A 20,387-nucleotide genomic window follows, 5' to 3' on the forward strand; every position below is an offset into this window, starting at 1 on the left:
TCTCGTGGTCCATGAGTTCAAGCCCCATGTTGGGCTCTGTGCTGACAGCTCAGAGCCTGGAACCTGCTTCCGATTCTGTGTCTCCTCTCTCTCTGCACCTCTTCCCCTCCCTCCCGCTGGCATTCTATCTCTCTTTCTCTTAAATAAGTGAACATTAAAAAAAAAAAAGTTTCCCCCCAGTATGTCCCAGGGGTTTTTTCAAACTGCTGCTTCTATACTATATCTCTGCGGGCTATTGGTTGTGCTTTTTAAGGATGCAAACTCCCATTTCCTCTCACCCCCTGGCTCTCCCAGAGCCAGCCTGCTGACTTTTAAAGTTGCAGGTGTTAAGCCCCACTGACTGTAAGAACTCATGAAGTTAAGTCCCTCTGGTTTTCAGAGCCAAGTGTTTCGAGGATTTGTCTTCCCAGTGTGGGTCCCCTGTGCCTGGGGTGCCTGATGTGGGTTCTGCTCCTTTCCCTTCTCTATACCTGTGGTGTCCCTTCCTCCCGAGGACAGTCTCGTGAGTCAGTTTTGCTCCTGACTGCGTTTCTGCCCTTCCTACCCTTTTTGATGTGGCCTCTTCTGTCTGTGAAGAGTCAGTTCTGCCAGTCTTTGGGTCATTTTCCAGTTTGTTACACTGATGCAGGTGTTATCTAATTGTATCCCTGGGACTAGGTGGGTTTTGGGTCCTTGTACTCCACCATTTTCCCTGGAAGTCCAGAATTTGCATAATCTTATCAGAGCGCAAAGGTAGAGCTGGAACAAAGAAGATAAAATCAAAAGGAACCACAGTTTAAAATCCCACTTAATGGGGCGCCTGGGTGGCGCAGTCGGTTAAGCGTCCGACTTCAGCCAGGTCACGATCTCGCGGCCCGTGAGTTTGAGCCCCGCGTCAGGCTCTGGGCTGATGGTTCAGAGCCTGGAGCCTGTTTCCGATTCTGTGTCTCCCTCTCTCTCTGCCCCTCCCCCGTTCATGCTCTGTCTCTCTCTGTCCCAAAAATAAATAAACGTTGAAAAAAAAAAAAAAAAATTAAAATCCCACTTAAGTAAACAACAACAACAACAAAATCCTATACTTGTAGAAGTATAGGATGTATAAGGACAGCAGTTAACATCTAAAGCTCCTGGTGATGCTTGTTGACAAGTACTGACTGATGCACTGTGTGTGAATGCAATCTCCTGATGCCTCAGTAGAAACAGCCTCAGAAGAGGCCATGATCTGTCTGCACTCTTCCTGAGTAGGCCGCTTTCAGAATACCGAATGCAGGTACAGTAAGCATAAGGAGAATACAACTGAACCAGTGGTTTTATTTCTGTTTGGAATAACGTGGATACTGTCTGAGTTTGTAGAGTTAGTTACTAAAATGCCTGTGAAGTGAATGTTGGTATAATAATGCATAGCAAGTGTAAATTTCATCGAGCAGAATATGTAATAAAAGACTCAGTACATTTGTAGCAAGTAAGCAAGAACTTGGTATTTTTATAACAAAAGCACATAAATCATTAATACCTTGATTATACCCCAAACACATTTCAAGAGACCCTAGTCTGAATCCTTGCTACTCAAAGTGTGGTCTGTAGACCACTAGCATCGACATCACCTGGGAGTTTGGTAGAAATGCAGGCCCCCTCCCAGATAATTAAAGTTTAAGAGCAGGAAAAATTGTGAACTTTCAGGTGTGTTCACTGAAAGCTTTAAAAAGCTATGAAGATGTCTCTAAGTGTCTCTTATCTTAAAGAGTGGTGCCATTTGCCATTTCTTGGGTAGAGAACAAGGAAAATGCAGAACAGTGCAGTAGTGATGGCTTATGTGATTATTTCATTGTCCTTCTAGGCATTTCTGTCATTCTTACATTTTCATCGTTTTTTTTTTTTTTTTTGGCACAAATTTAGATGATTGATTAATGAGCTAATTTCTGGGATGATTAAATAGCAAAATGTTTTGAAAATATAGAAAGTATAAGATTACTAAGATCCCACAAGATATTCAGGTTTATAATAGGGTCCATTGGACTCCTGTTAATTGCAAAATAGAATAAGTTTCATTCTATTTTAAAAATATACACATTTTTTTCCGTTGTTTTTTGGAAGAAAGAATCTTCTGAAAAACTCAAAAAATAAAATTGAGTCCAGTGTACCCCGATGATACAGCAGGTGTTAAAAGCGTTGGGGATCTTTCCCAATGTACTGGAAACAAGATTGCACATAGGAAAATATAGGTAGGAATGCAAAGTAATATGAATGTAAGTATCAAATGAATACCGTAAAGGTTTAGAACAATGAGAGTTGCGTTCATTCACTCACTACATATTCAGTGCTCATTATGTGCCAGGCATTGTTCTTAGAATTGGGGATAAAGCGGCCTGTTGGAGGCCCATTGGAGGACCCAGACAATAAACAAACTCGCCAGTGAAAGTTTGTAGAGGTGCTGTCAAGAAAAAAATCGAGCAAAGACATGGAGACTGGCTCTGCATCACAGACCAGGACACCACAAGGCAGACGCTTTCCTCCTTCCGTTGCAATTAGGCCCGAGAGAGATGGCTGTGGGAAGCGCCTCAAGAGTTGCCATTTGACCAGACACTGAACGAAATGAGACAAAGAGCCGCGTGGGGAAAATGGAACGCAGCAAACAAAACTGCACTCACACATCTTGCTCTAAATAGACCTTTCATCTCCTTAATTGAGCGAAACTGTTGTGAGGCCTCAGGGGTCTCCAGGATGCAGATAAAATCGACCTTTTTTTTTTTTTTTTTTTTTTTGTCAGCTTATTGTCCTGGGATGTAGGGCAGCGCAGGAAACGTAAGCAGGAGCTCCACAAAGAGTCCTTCCTCTGCCACCCCAGCTCTGAAACCTCCCACTCCGAAGGGATCAAACTGCCGATTGTTACTGCACTTTGTTCACATTTCACACAACAGTGCCAGTCTTGAGCTCATGGTGTCCATTTCCACATCTGTAAACCGGGAAGACTACGCACCTTGTATGGCTACCGGGAAAGTCCTAGATAATATATATCCAGTGCCGGCGCATGAGTGTTTGATTGGCAGGTGCTACTGCTATTCTTCACCATTATGGTCAGTTCATTTATATTCCAGCCGTGGTAACCAAATATGTTCCCCCAGATGCCTCAATACCTGGCTTAGATGGTTTCAGCCTCACGAAGATTACTTCGTAAGACAAATAATAACAATTCAGAGTTCCTACCAATGAGTAAGAGTTCCCTACCTAGTTCATATCCTCAGTCTCACTTAGTTGCTTCCTCCAGAGCACGGTGCTGGGAGGTAGGTGCTGAGCCGGCAGGTGTTTCAGCGTAAAATACACGTAAATCTACATGATGTGACGTCAGCTGCATGAAAGCCAAAGAATTCCATGTGTTCGCTTCTAGCCATTCTCTAAACCTTCTGGTTTTATTCACAAATGTAAACACATTCTGATTCTTCAAACACACAAGAGACCGGCTGGCAACCATCCTTCAGGGTCCGTCAAAAGAACTGGCAACATTAGACAGCCATCCTGAGCCCTGGGAACAACACAGAGACCTCGTTGCATGACAGTAATCCGGTTTGTGCCCCTTGTCTGAGGAAGGAGATGCCAGCTCCCTGTCTCTCAGTTCTGTACAACTCAGCCTTGACCTTGAGGGTCCCAGGAATGTTTCAGATTGTGTCTGGTTAGTGTGAGAATGACACATTCCTGAGCTGGTTGGATCCCATATCCTAACCTGCCGTCATCAAATGCTTCCGATTTCATCTTCTCCGAAACTTTTTTTTTAAAGGTAAGGATTTGGAGACTGTGTCTTCTTACAAACTTAATAGTCTGTCTCGTGACTTTAATGACTTTTGCTCATTTTAAAAAGAAATGAGGAAGGAGTTGGTGATGGGAAATGACTATTCGGATCGAATTAAGGGTCTTTAAAGGTTCCATGAAGCCGTATCGACAAAACTGTATCAACACCAAGATCTTGAGTCATTGCGTTATACGATATAATACCCATGATAAATAATGCTGAAACCCACAAAATGCCGAAAACACAAATAAAGGAAGGAACACGGAGAAGGAATGAGGGAAGGAGGGGAAGGAAGACAGGAAGAGGAAGGAGAGGGAGGAAGGAGTGGAGTTCCACGGGCACAGGACTGGGTGGGAGTCCCAATCAGCATTGTGGTGGCAAAAAAGTAGGCATGCTCTTCATGGCTCTCCTGCTGCCAGGTTCTCTCAGAAAATGGCAGCCGAGGCAGGAGCGCATGGTGAGCGTGTCCACGGCACTGGGAGTTGCACGGCACATAGCTAGGAAGACCACCTCGGCTTCGCGTAAGGAGTCAGTCCAGTGGGTTTGCCTCAGGTGGGTCGCCGCTACCTCCAAGTGCTGGTCTTCCTGCTGGGAGTAGAGCAAGGAGCAGGTGCAGGACATCACGTTGGTGTTTTGCAGCGCTGCTCCCGCTGGCAGGGATGAGCATGGTGTGAGGGGCGGTGATGGCAGGTACGGTGCTGGGAATAAGGTGGTGGAGGCTGGCTTGCTCTGAGTTCTGGCTCTTCCATGAGATAACTCCATTTCTGGTGTTCTTGATCCTCTTCTGTAAATCCTTCCCATATGGAATTCTCTCCCTTTGGCACGAGGCGCATCGCCAGCACACGTTGCAGTGCTGTTCTGCCGGCTACAGAGCCTCTCACTTACGCGTAATAGGAAAACGTCCTCATTTCACTTTCATTTTTGGAGGATATTCTGTCCTCCTAGCCTGTGGTCCCCGAGCAACCACTGATTTGCTTTCTGTCACATATGTGAGTTCATATTTCCTCACGTTTTGTGTAAATGGAAACACAAGGTATGTTCTCTTTCTCCCTCTCGGTCTAGCTTTAATGCAGCATCATAATTTTGAGATCTGTCCATGTTGTCTGTGCACCGATAGTTCTTTATTTTTGCCCAGTTATATTTCGTTGTATGGATACTCCAGAGCTTACCCATTCACCTGTTGATGGACATTTGGGCGGTTTCCATTTTTAGCTATTAAAAATAAAGCTGCCATAAATATTTGTGTACAGGTCTTTGCAAGGATATATGCTTTATTTTTCCTTGAGTAAATATACCTAGAAGTAGCATGCCAGATCATGTGTTTTTACCAAACTGCTAAATTTTCAATGTGAGTGCACCATTTTACATTCTCAGCAGCTGTGGTAAGCACGCAGGAATACACAATTAAAGAAGGCTGTACTTCCAATCTTTCCATCCTCCAGATAGTGTTATACACAGCCATACGTTAAACTGAAAGTCATGGAACATCCCACTGAGTATTTACCCAAAGAAAACAAAAACACTAATTCGAAGAGATATATGCACCCCTATGTTTAGCACACCACTGTTAACAATGGCCAAGCTATGGAAACAACACAAGCGTCCATCAGTATAAGAATGGATAAAGAGGATGTGATCTATATCAACAGTGCAATACTAGTCAGCCTTAAAAAACAAGATCTTGCCATTTGTGACAACATGGATGGACCTAGAGTGAAAGTGGAAGGAGTCCGAGAGAGAGAGACAGATACCATATAATTTCACTTATGTGTGGAATCTGAAAAACCAACCAGACAAAAGCAGAAACAGACCCACAAATACAGAGAACAAGCTGATGGTTGCCAGAGGGAGGGGGGGTGAGGGGATGGACAAAATGCTTCAAGAGGAGTAGGAGACACAGGCTTCCAGTTATGGAATGGGTAAGTCATGGGGATGAAAAATGCCACTTAGGGAATGTAGCCAGTGATAGTGTAATAGCGTTGGATGGTGATATGGGAGCTGCACTTGTGGTAAGCACAACGTAGCCTATGGAGTTGTCTTGTCATATCACTGCGTTGTTCACCTGTAACTGATGTAACAAGTGTACGTCAATAAAATAAAGTCATGGAATGTGGACTTTATTACTGTGTGGGCAAGGGGAAATCCCTGAGGTTGTTCTAGAAGTGGGGTTGGAGAATGTTTGGCGGGGAATTCTGTGGCCTGGGGGACTTGGAACATAATCTGACGGGGAAGCTGTGACCAGGGGTGGGCATCTCCCTTGGCTCATAAGATTTCCTGTGTCGAGGGGCATGGCCTTGGGACGGCCAGCATGGGGCCCTCTACAGTATGAGTTCAGGACAGCATGCCCCTTGCATGGGTCTAATGACAGTGCTGTTCCCTTCTCTTCCAGTCTGTCCAAACTCTAACCACCTTAAGTCCTCACTCCTGCAGTGTCTTCCATCAGTGTGGCAGTTCTGTGTACCTTCTTCTCTGTTTGCTGTTTGCCTTTCTCTGTAGGCCTCACTTTCCCAGTTTGCCTGTAGGCTTTTGAGTTGACCACTATGCCTTTTTTGTCCTCATATGTCTGACAAAGTGTTAGCACATAATGGCCGTTCAAAATGTTGGCTGAATGACTGACGTGCTGCATGTACTGTAGTTTGCTGATTTGTCTTAGCTCCTAGGTTATTGTGTTAGTGTTGGGACATCAGCCAGCATGCTTTGACGTTTACAGTAAAACATGCTTTGACGTTTACAGCAGCTATTAACGCGTCACCCAAGCGGTGCTCTACCCTGCTGTGCTAAGCCTTCATCCTTAGTTGACTAATGCTACCCCGACTCTGTACTTACTACACTTAGGTTTACTGATCTAGGGTAGATTTTCATTTGTTCTTCTTATCTCCTCATTGTCTCTTAACGTTGTATCCTTGCTAACTGTATTAAATAGTCCAGAAATAAAGAGGTCATTTTTATTCCAGTTTCTGATTTTCTCAGTATTGACTTTATTTCCACCTATCATGTGAGTCAGTAGAGACCCTGGCTATAAACATGTCCTGAGTGAGTCCCATCTCAGTCTATTTGTATATGATGATTCTTCTTCCTGAAATGCTCTTTCTTCCCTTCTCCATCTAGACGATGTCCTAAGAGTCTTTCAGAACTCAACAGCAGTAGCATCTCCTTCTGGAAGGCTTCTGTTTTTAAGAGACCTATATTAAATTTCCTACCTCTATGTTCTTTTGTTTGTTTCGGGAGTACAACATAATAATTCAGTATTTGTATATATTGCAAAATGATTGTCACACTAAATCTGATTCACATACACAGTTCAAATTTTTTTGTGTGTGATGAGAACTTTGAAGATCTATTTACTGCCTTAGCAATTTTCAGATATACAGTACAGTATTAATTATAGTCATCATGCTATAGATTATGTCCCCATGATTTGTTCATTTTACACAGAAGTGTGTACCCGTTTTGCCCACCCCCCCACGCTGCTGCCTCTGGCAACCACCAATCTGTTCTTTGTATCTATGAGTTTGGGATTTTTGTTTTTGTTTTTGTTTTTAGATTCCACAAAAACTGACCTATTTATTTTTATTTACTGAAGCATAATTTAGATACAGTGTTCTATTAGTTTCAGGTACACAACATATTGCTTCAGTTCTATACATTACTCAGTGCTCACCATGATAGTCACCGTGTGTCACCAATGTTATTACAGTATTATTGACTGTATTTTTCATCCCCATGACTTATCTGTTTTATAACTGGAAGTTTGTACCTCTTAATCCCATGTATTTTGCCTGTCCCCTCACCCACCTCCCCTCTGGCAACCACCAGTTTGTTCTCGGTATTTAAGTATATTTTTTTCTTTGGTGTTTTAGATTCCACATATAAGTGAAATCATGTAGTATTTGTCTTTCTTTGTCAGACTTCTTTCACTTAGCCTAATACCCTCTAGGTCCACCCATGTTGTCACAGATGACAAGATCTCACTTTTTTTTTATGGCTGGCTAATATTCCAGTGTGTATATACATCACATCTTCTTGATCCACTCATCTGCTGATGAACACTTGGGCTGCTTCCATGTCTTGGCCGTTGTAAATAGTGGTACGATAGACATAGGGGTGCGTATGTCTTTTCAAATGAGTGTTTTTATTTCCTTTGGGTAAGTGCCTAATAGTGGTATTACTGGATTATATGATTGTTCAGTTTTAATCTTTTGAGGAACCTCCATGCTGTTTTTCACAGTGGTTGCACCAATATGTTTTTCCACCAACAGTGCATGAGGGATCCCTTTTCTCCACATCCTACCAACAACACTTATTATTTCTTGTCTTTTTGATACTAGCCACTCTGACAGGTGCGAGGTGGTATCTCATTGCATTTTTCAGTTGCATTTCCCTGACAATGAGTGACGTTGAGCATCTTTTCACGTGTCTTTTGGCCATCTGTGTGTCTTGTTTGGAATAATGTCTGTTCATGTCCTCTGCCTATTTTTTAATTGGAATATTTGTTTCTTGGTGTGGAGTTGTCCATGTTCTTTATCTATTTTGGATATTAATCCCTTATTAGATATACCTTTTGAAAATATCTTCTCCCATTCAGTAGGTTGTCTTTTCGTTTTGTTGATGGTTTCTTTTGCTGTACGAAAGCTTTTTATTTTGGTGCAGTCCTAGTAGTTTACTTTCACTGTTGTTTCCCTTGCCTGAGGAGACATCCATGAATATATTGCTAATGGCAGTGTCCAGGAAATTACCTCCTATGTTTTCTTTCAGAAGTTTTATGGCTTCAGGTCTCACATTTAGATCTTTAATCCATTTTAATTTTGTGTATGGTGGTAAGAATGTGGTTCACTTTTACTCTCTTGCCTGTAGCTCTCCATTTTTCCCAGCAGCATTTATTGAAAAGACTGTCTTCCCGTTGTGTGTATTCTTGCTTTCATTGTCATAGATTTATTGACCATATAGGTTTGGGTCTATTTCTGGGTTCTTTTCTTTTCCATTGATCTGTGTGTCTGTTTTCATGCCAGTACCATACTGTTTTGATTACTACAGCTTTGTGGTATATCTTGAAATTTGGACCTGTGATACCTTTAGCTTTGTTCGTTCTCAGGATTGCTTTGGCCATTTGAGGTCTTCTGTGGTTCCATTCAAATTTTAATACTTAATCTATTTCCATGAAAAACACTGTTGGTATTTTGATAATGACTGCATTGAATCTGTAGATTGTTCTGGTAGTATGGACATTTTAACAATATTAATTCCTAATCCATGAGCATGGTATATCTTTCCATTTGTTTCTGTTATCTTCAGTTTTTTTCATCAGTGTCTTCTAGTTTTCAGAGTACAGGTCTTTAACATCCTCGGTTAAATTTATTTCTGGATATTTTATTCTTTTTGATGCAGTTGTAAATGGGATTGTTTTTTAAATTTATTCTTCTACTTCATTAGTAGTGTATAGAAATGCAACAGATTCCTGTACATTAATTTGTATCTTACAAATTTATTGGATTTATTTATTTGTTTTAATGATTTTTGATGGAAGTCTTTTAGGGTTTTCTATTTCAGTTATCTGCAAATAGTGACACTTTTCCTTCTTCCTTACCAACTTGGATTCCTTTTACTTCCTTTTCTTGTCTTATTCCTGCACCTATGACCTCCCAATACCATGTTGAATAAATGTAAGAGTGCACATCCTTGTCTCGTTCCTGATCTTAGAGCAAAAACTTTCGGTTTTTCACTGTCAAGTATGATGTTAGCTCCTGGTGGGTTTTTCAAATATGGCCCTTATTATGTTGAGGTATGGGCCCTCTAAACCCATGTTGTTGAGAGTTTTTTTCATCATGAATGTATGTTGTATTTTGCCAAATGCTTTTTTGGCATCTATTGAGATGATCATATGGTTTTACTTTTCTACTTATTAATGTGATATATCAATTGCTTTGCAAATATTGAACCACCTTTGCATCTCTGGGATAAACCCCACACGATTGTAGTGAATAATCCTTTTAATGTATTGTTGAATTTGGTTTGCTAATATTTGGTTGGATTTTTGCATCTATGTTCATCAGAACTATTGGCCTGTAGTTTTGGTTTGTTTTGTCATGTTTTTGTAGTGCCTTTGTCTGGTTTTATTATCAGGGTATTGGTGTAGAGTGCCCTTTCTTATTCATTTTTTCACTCTCTGCTCTTTCTTCATTATCTTCCCCTCTGCTTTCTTTTATTTCTGGTCTTCTACTGTGACTTAGTTTCTGCAACATTGTAGAACGAATACAAGCTTTGTGACCTTTAGAGTTTTCTTAGACCTCCAGATGTTGGAAAATGGAGTTTGGACTGTAGCAAACAGACTGAAAACCTTTAAACATGTGTGGGTGGATGTGGCAATGAGAGGAAGATTTCACTGGTATTTGTTATGAAGGTGGATATATCAGTGAGATTAACATTCTTTGCTCAAGAATGAGAGGCCTCAGGACAGATCTTCTCTGTTCTAATGGCAACACAAATCTTAACTCTGTCACACTGAAATGTGAGGTTAGTGACCTTTTCAAGACTAGAGGGCTCCTGAGATATCCTTCATGGAAACCAAAACACTCTGTAAAAATTTCCAATCTTGGTTTAGCCCAGATACCTTTTATAGAGATACTATGATATAATAAAGGTCCTAATACATGACCAGCAGGTGTAGGTGCTAACAGATGTCGTCATTAAATCTTCCACTCTCTCGAGCTTCCTAAAGTCCGCAAATACCTAAGTTTCCTTGAAATTTTCTCAGGATCAAAGTCACAAGTAAGAAATAGGTCTAAATGGTAGAGGCTGATCACCAAACCTGCAGATCTTCTTTTCAAATGCCAGCAAGTTAATTCTCTTCTTTGGCACTTACGCTTTCTTTGTAAATGAGATGCTTTGACTGCACTCCAGTGGCTGATTATAGAGAATGTTCTAGATGAACATCCTGAGAGCTGACGCTCAGCTCACCAATCCACCAGCCCCAAATCATCATCAAAGATCCCTTTCCCAGGAGCAGTGGGCAAATTTGTCTTTTCTTCCCTTTGCCTGAGGAGGTGCACTAGGCCATTGTAGGCAAAGTTAGGGAACACCGTCACAGGTATTTTGAGCAACATAATAGCACACCAGAATGAACAGGAGCTAAATCCAGGGCCTGTAGCCAGTTTAGCAACCATAAGGTTCTTAGCAGAAATTCTCCTGTCCTGAATCCAGTTAAAGTGGCAGTAATCACCTGATGTACCCTAGAGATGCTGTTTATTGTAATATTAAATATATATCCATGTATAAGAAAGGTTTTGAAAACAAACAAAATATAAAGGTTTTTAGATTATGGAAAAAATAGCTATAGTGCTTCATTGCCTTATTTGAAAAATAAGTCCCCTTTAAAGCTTTAGATTGAGCTTTGTGAAATACAGTTCAGCCGAATTTTTATTTAACAATTACATTATATCCTGCAGGTGTAGACCCTCCCTGTTGCTTGCACGTGACTCCTGTTAATTGCAACAATAGAAGTTGCTTATGGAAACGCTTCTACCTCTAAGCATTTTAGAGGGAAATGGAATTAAGGTCAATAATCCTTCAGTGTTTAAAAATGTACCAAGCCTGTTTTTCAGGACTGCCTCTTTCCTTTCCTTAGGCAACAGAATTTTTTCCTTCTAAATCCACACAAGCTCGTGAAGGATGAGACTGCGTTTAACTGGTCCCCTTCCCGTAAGTGTTTGCAGCCGAAAGTCCTTGAAGCTAGGACTTGGAGATTCTGGCAACTACATGTCTGTTTTGAATTTCCCAAAAAACCGAGTTAAGTAATGTTTTCTTTTATCTTTTCAGGAGCATCTAAAGGCTTTTGATGATGAAATCAATGCTTTTTTGGACAATATGTTTGGACCTCGAGGTGAGTAAGCTACTTGAGAATTTCATGTGGAAGGAAACTATTTAGTTGCAGAAGAGGGTTTTGTCATTTCTGGTGTTTTTTGTTTTTTTTTTTAATGTTTGTTTATTTTTGAGAGAGAGACATACATATAGAATCCAAAGCGGGCTCCAGGCTCCGAGCTGTCAGCAAAAAGCCTGATGCAGGGCTTGAACTCACAGACTGGGAGATCATGACCTGAACCAAAGTCGGACACTTAACCGACTAAGCCACCCAGGCACCCCTCTGGTACCTTGACGACAGTATGGTACTTCACATTTAGAGATCTAACTTCCCTCCCCTTTGATATCCTTCTCCAGAACATCTAGAAAGCCTCAGTGCACCTGCTCAACCTTCCTGGGATTAAAGTTCCAGGAGCCACAAGCAGGGACAGAATGCAGCGAAGCCCTTCCGGTCGGTGTCTCTCGGGCCACCAGAGCAGGCCGGAGCCACCTGCTAACCGGGACTACTTTCTCTCCTGGCGTCACCGCCCACACACCTTCCACCTTCCTCACCCGCGCAGTCACCTCTCGTCTTTCCGCCCACGTGTGTCTAGGGGCGTGAGCTCGCTCCGCCCATGCTGTGGGCTGGAGCCCCTGCACGCCCCCTCTTTTGTGTGTCACCCGTCACTTAGACCCACTGAGGCGCGCCGTCCCCTGCAGCGCTTCTTACGCTTCCCTGGGCATCTTAGTCACCCTGCATAGCTTGCAAACAAGTGGATGTTTTCCAAACAACGTGTTTCATTTCACTTAGGCCTCGCTGGTTCACAAACCGTGGCGAATCTGTGCCTCTCTCCGGGTTATTTCCTCAGCACTGTTGGGTTAGGGAAATGGAGGGAAATGAGGTTTTCCTGTCTCTCAAAAACCTCCAAACAGCATCCTTTAGAGACTACTTAGACCACTCCAGTCTCTGCCTAGGCTTTATAAACGTCTGATAAACGACTGTTTGTATGATTTTAATATAATGGTGCTGTGTGATTATTAGAGCTTTAAAAATATTTTCAGTCGCCTCGCCCCCCCCTGGCCCCCCACCCACCATTTGTCCTCGTGGTGACCCCGTGGGGTAGGCAAGGCAGGATCTCTGTATCGCATAAGCTCCCTTATTGAATATGTTCTCTGCCTCACAGTTCTTGTGGGTGCAGAGGAGGACGGTTCACGTAGAGGGCACGCAGGGTTTCTTGGCAACTGTGGCTTCTATTGGACACTTGCACCAGAGCGTGGAACAACAGTGTCTCTGTTCACACTGAGCTGTGCCTTTGCTAAGATTGCTGTGATCTGGAACTATGTGGATAGGGGTCCACGTACGGAGAGGATTGCAGTTTGTTTACTCAGCTCTGGTCATGTTTATGGAAGGTTCTTTGTGGCGAGGAGATGGGAAGATTGACAGTTGACAACCGGGTCGGGTGACCTCCACGGTGACAGGGAATCTAGCATCTGGGCCGTCCAGCATCCCTTTCCCTTTCCCAAAAGTGGCACAAGCTTAAGTTGACGGGCAGGCCACCTAGCAGACTTCCCGGGTGTCCCCAAGTCTCTTCTGTAGTCACCTTTTCCACGTTGGCATCAGGGGATCTTGTCCTGGGCAGATACCCGACGCAGATGCAGTTAACCATTAATGTCCCAAAGGTAGAATAAATCTTACTGCAAGTATTTGTTCCTCTCTCTGGGCTGGGACAGTTAACTCTCCTCCTTGACAAAAGCGGCAAGCATTTACAGGACCATGACAAAAGAAAACGAACCACTGGAGATGCTATATTTTGTACTGGGCTCATCGTGCTGGTTGGCCTAGATTGCATGACTCAGAACTCAGTGGAGGTATGGGTGAGACACAGTGGGAGCGTAAGACCTGGGGTCTGTCTCTAGGCGGGAGGTCAGACTACCACCTCGACGGTAGTTGCAAAGCAGTGAAGCAGACCACGTGTGTTGGTTTCCCGGGGCTGTAGTAACCACGTGCCACAAACCACGTGGCTTAAAGCAACAGTGGTTGATTCTCTCACGGTCCGGAGGCTACAGGTCTGACATCAAGGACCTGGCAGGGCAGTGCTCCCTCTGAGTTTCTAGGATAGAGTGCTCCCTGCCTTTCTCCCAGCTTCTGGCATTGCCGGCAATCTCTGGCATTGCTTGGCTCGGAGATGCATCTCCCTGTTCTCTGCCTCCATTTGCACGTGGCTTCTCCTCTTCGTGTCCCTGTGTCCACATCTCCGCTTGTAATATAGGACACCGGTCACAGCGAGGGCCCACCTAGTCCAGTACGACATCTTCTTAACTGGGTCAAACCTGTGAAGACCTTATGTCCAAGTAAGGTCACAGTCACGCAGGTATCAGGAGTTCGGACTTAACCATATCTTTTGGGGGACACCGTTCAATCCATAACACCATAACAGGAGGTGGGGTAGCAGTTTAGTGCAAATATTTAACTGTTTCAGTCTCTGTGGCTCAATTGTTCTCAAACATAAACTGGCAATAATTACATCACCTATATGGTGGATGCATCTGTTACCTGCACTGTGGTGATGGCATCGTGGGAGTTTGCATAAGTCCAAACCCATCAAATTATACACATTAAATATGTACAGGTTTATCAGTTATACCTCAAAACTATTTGAGATATCAACTATATAATTAGATTACTTTGGGAATTAAGTTAATACATGTAAAAAGCTTTATTAGGACAGTGCCTGGCACAGAATAAGTGTTCAGTAAATATAAATTGTGATAACAGTGTTCCAGCCATAATAACACATTAATTATAAAATTATAATTACATTGTTACACAGGTGGAGAGCTGTAGTAGGAAAGGGTAAGAAGAAGCAGCTCCCTTCCAACGGCAGGACATTTATCTGGTTTTTAGAGGATGCGTAGGATGTATTTTATTTTATTATTATCTTTTTTTTTTAATTTTAGAGAGAGAGTACGAGTGGGGGAGAGGGGCAGAGGGGGAGAGAGAGAATCTTCAGCAGGCTCAGCACTGAGCCCAACACGGGGCTCGATCCCACAACCCTGGGATCATGACCTGAACCAAAATCAAGAGTCGGTTCAACTTACTGAGCCACCCAGGCGCCCCATGGGTGCATAGGATTTGGATTCAGAGGTGAACATTAGGAAGTGGCACATGGGACAGACTTTTCCGACCAGTGATTTCCTGCAGGTTGTGTGAAGGTAGGTCTCTGCTAGTCACACGAATGCTGAGGTGGGCCCCTTGCCTGCCGTGTTCTCTCCATCACAACTGGAGGAGTTTACAGAACAGGTGATGGGACAGAGCCTGAGAAGGCACTTTCCTCTGTGCTGTCCGTCAGGTGGGGTGGAGTAAGGGGGGCTGGCGTGCGAGGGGTAGAGTGGAGCAGAAAGAGGGGCGGAGGCCTGGGGAGAGCAGAGAGAGGGAGGAAAGGGCATGATCGGCTGGAGAAACCAGCTCCTTCCAACCGCATTTACAGAGATGAAAAACAACGTGCCAGGGGCGCCTGGGTGGCGCAGTCGGTTAAGCGTCCGACTTCAGCCAGGTCACGATCTCGCGATCCGTGAGTTCGAGCCCCGCGTCGGGCTCTGGGCTGATGGCTCAGAGCCTGGAGCCTGTTTCCGATTCTGTGTCTCCCTCTCTCTCTGCCTCTCCCCCGTTCATGCTCTGTCTCTCTCTGTCCCAAAAATAAATAAACGTTGAAAAAAATAAATAAATAAATAAAAACAACGTGCCAGTTTTTATCTTTGTGGGCCAAATTATTTGCTTTATTGAAACAACAAAAAGCAGAACAGAGAACTAAAATCACTTTGTGCCTACCGTTCTATTCAGATGTTAACTAATTATCTTACAGATCTATTATGTGTGTTTTATGTAGATTTTTACGTTTTCACCCTCCAGAGCAAGGAACACTTGCTGTATCTTGGTTCTTGCCTCCTAGCTATTGATACTTCTAGTCCATGGTCAGGTTTCAGTCCTCGGTTATATTTTCTGCCCTCACCTCTGAATCATCAGCCCCCAAGGCTTTGCCTTCTTCAGCTTCCCGTGGTTGTTGGGTTCAGTCCCACGGCTCTGGCTAAGCTGAGCTCTCAACTCTGCCTGGTTTACCGCATGGTGGTCCTCACCGAGCTGCGGGGTGTGGGGTGCGTGAACCAGTATACGCTGTCGACACCCCTTCTCTCCTGCCTACTCCAGACTCCACCGAGGAAGGCAGCACCGGGTGGAATGTGCTGGGCAGCAGAGGTGAATTCAGATCCTGACGCTGCTGCCCCCTGCTGTGTGGCCTCGGCAGGTTACTGTAGCTTTCTGAGCTGTTTTTCATCCACAGAAGGGCATGATGGCACATCCTGTTTACAGAGTTAGAATAAATAAACATAGTAACTGTTCCGGAGAAGACGCTAGAACTCTTACCGCCCACCTTGATCACCTGTCCCCGTCACTCAGGGTTCAGCCTAAGCCCTGTTTGCTCCATGAGATCTTCCTTAACTCCTCCCACCCCAGGGGTTTCTTCTTCAGAACTGTAACTCCAGTCCTGCTTATCGCGGCTTATTACTCGGGTTCTTGTGGGTTCTTGTCGTATTGTTATTTGTTGTATCCAGTGTGGAAGATACAATATATGTGACAGGAGGTCTTAAAAGTTCTCATGACAAGAAAAATTTTTGTAACTATGTAAGGTGATGGATATTAAGTACACTTATTGCGGTGATGATCTTGTAGGGTGTGCAAATATTGAATCGTGTTGTGCTCCTGAAACTCATGTTCTACCTCAGTAAAAAACAAAAGGCCAAAGAAAAAAAAAACCCCAAAACTTTTTAAATACTTGTGATAATATTTTAAAACTAAACAGAAACGCCCCCCTTTAGGATTCTCACTGTATGTGTTTCCTTTCAGATTCTCGAGTCAGAGGATGGTTCATGTTGGACTCTTACCTTCCTACCTTTTTTCTTACTGTCCTGTATCTGCTTTCAATATGGCTGGGTAACAAATACATGAAGAACAGACATGCTCTCTCCCTCAGGGGTATCCTCACCTTGTATAATCTCGGAATCACACTTCTCTCCGTATATATGCTGGCAGAGGTAAGTGTCTATGTAGGAACGCTGGAGTCTGGTAAGTGAGCATCTCTGAGAAGTAAATCTGGCCTTCCAGAACTATCCAGCGCTGCTCTCAGTACCGTTCCTCAAGATCTCAGGAGCTGTTCCAGCGTCTGATACTGTTTCGTCAGAAAATCTTGGGGAAATCTTTGTTTCTGAGAATTTTTCTCATCCCAATTTAGGCCTGTTTCTTTCTTTAAAAAAAAATTTTTTTTAATGTTTATTTTTAAGAGAGAGAGAGAGAGAGAGCGTAAGCAGGGGGGAGGCATAGAGAGAGGGAGACACAGAATCTGAAGCAGGCTCCAGGATCCTAGCTGTCAGCACAGAGCCCATCGCGGGGCTCAAACCCACATACCGTGAGATGGTGACCTGAGCCAAAGTCACTTAACCAACTGAGCCACCGAGGCACCCCTAGGCCTATTTCTTGAATCCTTCGTCTTTCACTATAATTCAAAGTCACAATTTAGATCTGAATGGGCCTTTAAAGCTCATATGTGCTAGTTTTCTCCTTTTACAGATGATGATGCTGAGGCTTGGAAAAGTTACATGACTTGCCTGAGAATAGACGGCTCCTGAGGACAGAGCAGTTTTTAAGTTAAAAATCAAATGCAGTTAGTCGGAAATACAGATACACAGTCCCTTAAAGACTACTCCCTCCATCTTTGGTCCCCCGTGACGGGGGCATCGCGGTTTCTGAGGACTGACTGCGGAGTCCCAGGCTGAGATTCCAGCCCCGCTCCTGCTGCCCTCATTACATCATGCATCGCCCGTTCCTTTGTAACGTGCCAAACCCAAGTCATTTTACAAGAAAGGGAACAAGTAACAATTGCACTTTCTGTACAACCCAAAGCCTGCTTCACTCTGCCTGCCACAAAGGAAAATCAACAAGTGCCAAATAAACCTGCTCCAGCGAGCAGAGGGAAAACAAAAACAAGACAAAACCTTTCTTAGGGAACAGGATAAAATCATTCATGTCAGTTACAAATGGCTGACAATGGCACAAGTATAGTTGCCTTCCTGGTCCTTGAATTCTAAAAGAAGATAAATCCTCACGTAAAATATAGATCCTCTCGGCCACAGAGTTCAATCTGTGCATTGCTCTGCTGCGCACCATTCTGAAGACGCTTAATAACCATTACTTAACATGACTTACAACACCGATGCCCACAGTTCCGTGATCGGAGTGCAGATGGAATTCAGGGTCTAGAAAGCCCCCCCTACAGTCCTGTCGCATCAGTGATCCTAATTTACCTGACTCTGGAAGGGGAATTTTTATGTAGGTTTTCAACGAGGTAAATCTTAGTTCACTAGAAGAGCTTGCGAGATAGTGATTGACAGGGTTAGTTTCTTGGGGAAGAAACAAAAGGAAAGATACTCTTCCTTAGATTGTTCTCAGAAGCAGCACCTGTGTCAGAAGGGCAGCCGAATGTCTGACCACACCGGAAGTCCGAATACCAGCTGGAGACTTCGGAGTAGTGGAGTCAGCAGATGCGAATGCAGGTGTCACTGTCTGTAATTCTGGGGCAGTTAATTAGGCTCTATGACCCGTACACGACTTGTCTTTAAAATGGAAATATGGGGTGCGCCTCAGTGGCTCAGTCAGTTAAGTGTCGGGTCATGATCTCGCAGTTCGTGAGTTCAAGCTCTGCATCGGGTTCTGCGCTGACAGCTCAGAGCCTGGAGCCTGCTTCGGATTCTGTGTCTCCCTCTCTCTGCTCCTACCGCACTTGCACTCATGTTCTCTGTCTCAAAAATAAATAAACATTAAAAAAATAGAAGTCAAGTGGAGATTTGGTCCTCATTCTACTTAACTCATGAGTCTGCTAGAAGCATTAGTCAGTTCTGTTTAGTCAACATTCTGTGAGCATCCACTAGGTGCTGTGAATTGTATACTCAGCCAAGGAGATATTAAGATGGGTAACACGTGATTTTTGTACTTGAAAAGCTCATAGACCAGTATACAGCAGGAGTTCATGAATATGAGAACGCTGTGTAAATATTAAGGTGAATATTATTCACTATTAACAGGAATAAGAACAGTAGTGTTTGGACAAGTAAATGGCTTCGACCCGTTTTTAGGGAGAACGTCGGTACTTAGTCCCTTCCCTACAAGAATGTTATCCATTGCTTGTCCACTGTGCTCTTCTCACACTCCTATAGCTCTTGGTTCAAAGTTACCGCTGTTGATTGTGTCCTGCTGTCCTCTGATTGTAGCCTCTTCCAGGGCAGGCATACGGTCTTAGACACTTTTGGGGTATGTGTTAACAGCCACTAGTTGATGATGGGTTGATTGAACCTTGCTAACTTGTTAAGCCCAGTTCAGATGTTTGCTTGGGCCAGGAAGGTGCTGCTAAAATTACTTAAGAGTCTTTCAACAAATACGTATGGAGTTTCTACAGTGTGTCAGATTCTATTCTAGGCTCTACAACCCCGCCTTTCCCCTTGCAACGCTGACCAGTGGTGGGCTGGTGGGGGGGCAGGAAGGCCTCTGATATTTGAGCAGAAATCAAGCATATGAAGATCTGAAGGAACTGTGTTCGTGCAGAACAAGCAGCAAACATAAAGGCCTTGGGGCAGGAACAAGCTCGGGATGTTCAAAGACCACAAAAAAGAAACAGTGCAGCTAGACCACCGTGGTCAGAGGAGGGGATGGTTCACGATGCAGAGCGGTGGCAGAACATAGAGGGCCTTGTAAAGAGTTTGGCTTCTATTCTGAGTATCGTGGCAGGCCACTGGGGGATTTTAATGAGGGGAGTGATCGATCTTCCATCTCGGATACATGGTTGCGTCCGCTACATGGAAAATGAACTGGGACAGTGAGCTGGGGGCAAGAGCGGAAGCAGAGTCCAGGAGACGGTTGGAGCACTGTTGTCACAGATGCCGGTGGCCTGGACTGAGGAGTTGGAAATGGGGAGAAGGGGAGGGATCCTAGACCTCTTTTGGAGCAAGCTAGGCTCCACCTCCTAAGGCTAACCCTGTCCAACAGCCTGGTTTCCTTTCCTTCAACACCCAGGATGGATGGCTCCCGTCTGCCAAGCCCCCCAGGGGATAAGCAACGGACCTGTGCAAGGCACATAGAGTCTTTCATAGAGCGAGCGGCTGCTTAATTCTCTTTAGGTTTTAAATTGTCAGACAGTTTTAAACAATCTAAATGGGTTTTTTTAGTAGTTTGATGGCTTTCAGTGTTCAATTTTAACATCCTATCACTCCCCCTGTGTATTTCTCTGCAGGGTGTATCTTTACACGTCTCTGATGAGCAGCCACAAATAGTAGGCCTTTGCATACCTTATGTAACACGTTAACTAGACTCCTCGTGGTGATCATTTAACAATATACACAAATATCAAATATGCAGAAGTCCTTGGCAAACTTGTCAGGAGCATAGGTTTCTTTTTATATCCAGAGATAGTTTTCATTCAGCAATTGTAAACGACTGCCTACTATTCCTGAAGTTGGAAAGGTTAAACATTTTCCTATAAATAAAATTTGATGAAGGGGAAAAATACCGTCTGTACCTGCTTTGTATTCTAGAATCTTAAGTTTTTACAGTAATAGCCAGAAAGAAGAGAGAGAGAACTTCTTTGGCAGAATTTTCCACAAAGCATAAAAAGCTTATTTTCTCATAATTTATTGGGTGTTTTCTATGTGCTGGGCATTGGGCAAGGAATGGTGAATTCAAAGATGAGCA

General features: G+C 43.6%; 1 protein-coding gene across 2 annotated transcripts in view; it reads left to right on the forward strand.

Annotated features, from left to right (window-relative positions):
• Positions 1–20,387, forward strand: part of ELOVL2 (ELOVL fatty acid elongase 2) — a 66,610-nt gene that overhangs the window by 33,617 nt on the left and 12,606 nt on the right. The window contains exons 1-3 of one of the 2 annotated variants that reach the window (XM_045497405.1): positions 11,408–11,458; positions 11,576–11,639; positions 16,497–16,684. In XM_045497405.1, the coding sequence (XP_045353361.1) occupies positions 11,429–11,458; positions 11,576–11,639; positions 16,497–16,684 (282 nt within the window). In that variant the 5' untranslated portion in view covers positions 11,408–11,428. Of the gene's footprint in view, positions 1–11,407; positions 11,459–11,575; positions 11,640–16,496; positions 16,685–20,387 lie in introns of those variants that run through there. The other variant, XM_045497406.1, reaches the window with a different exon arrangement.

The sequence above is a fragment of the Leopardus geoffroyi genome, chromosome B2 (genome assembly GCF_018350155.1).
Source record: "Leopardus geoffroyi isolate Oge1 chromosome B2, O.geoffroyi_Oge1_pat1.0, whole genome shotgun sequence".
NCBI classification, from domain to species: domain Eukaryota; kingdom Metazoa; phylum Chordata; class Mammalia; order Carnivora; family Felidae; genus Leopardus; species Leopardus geoffroyi.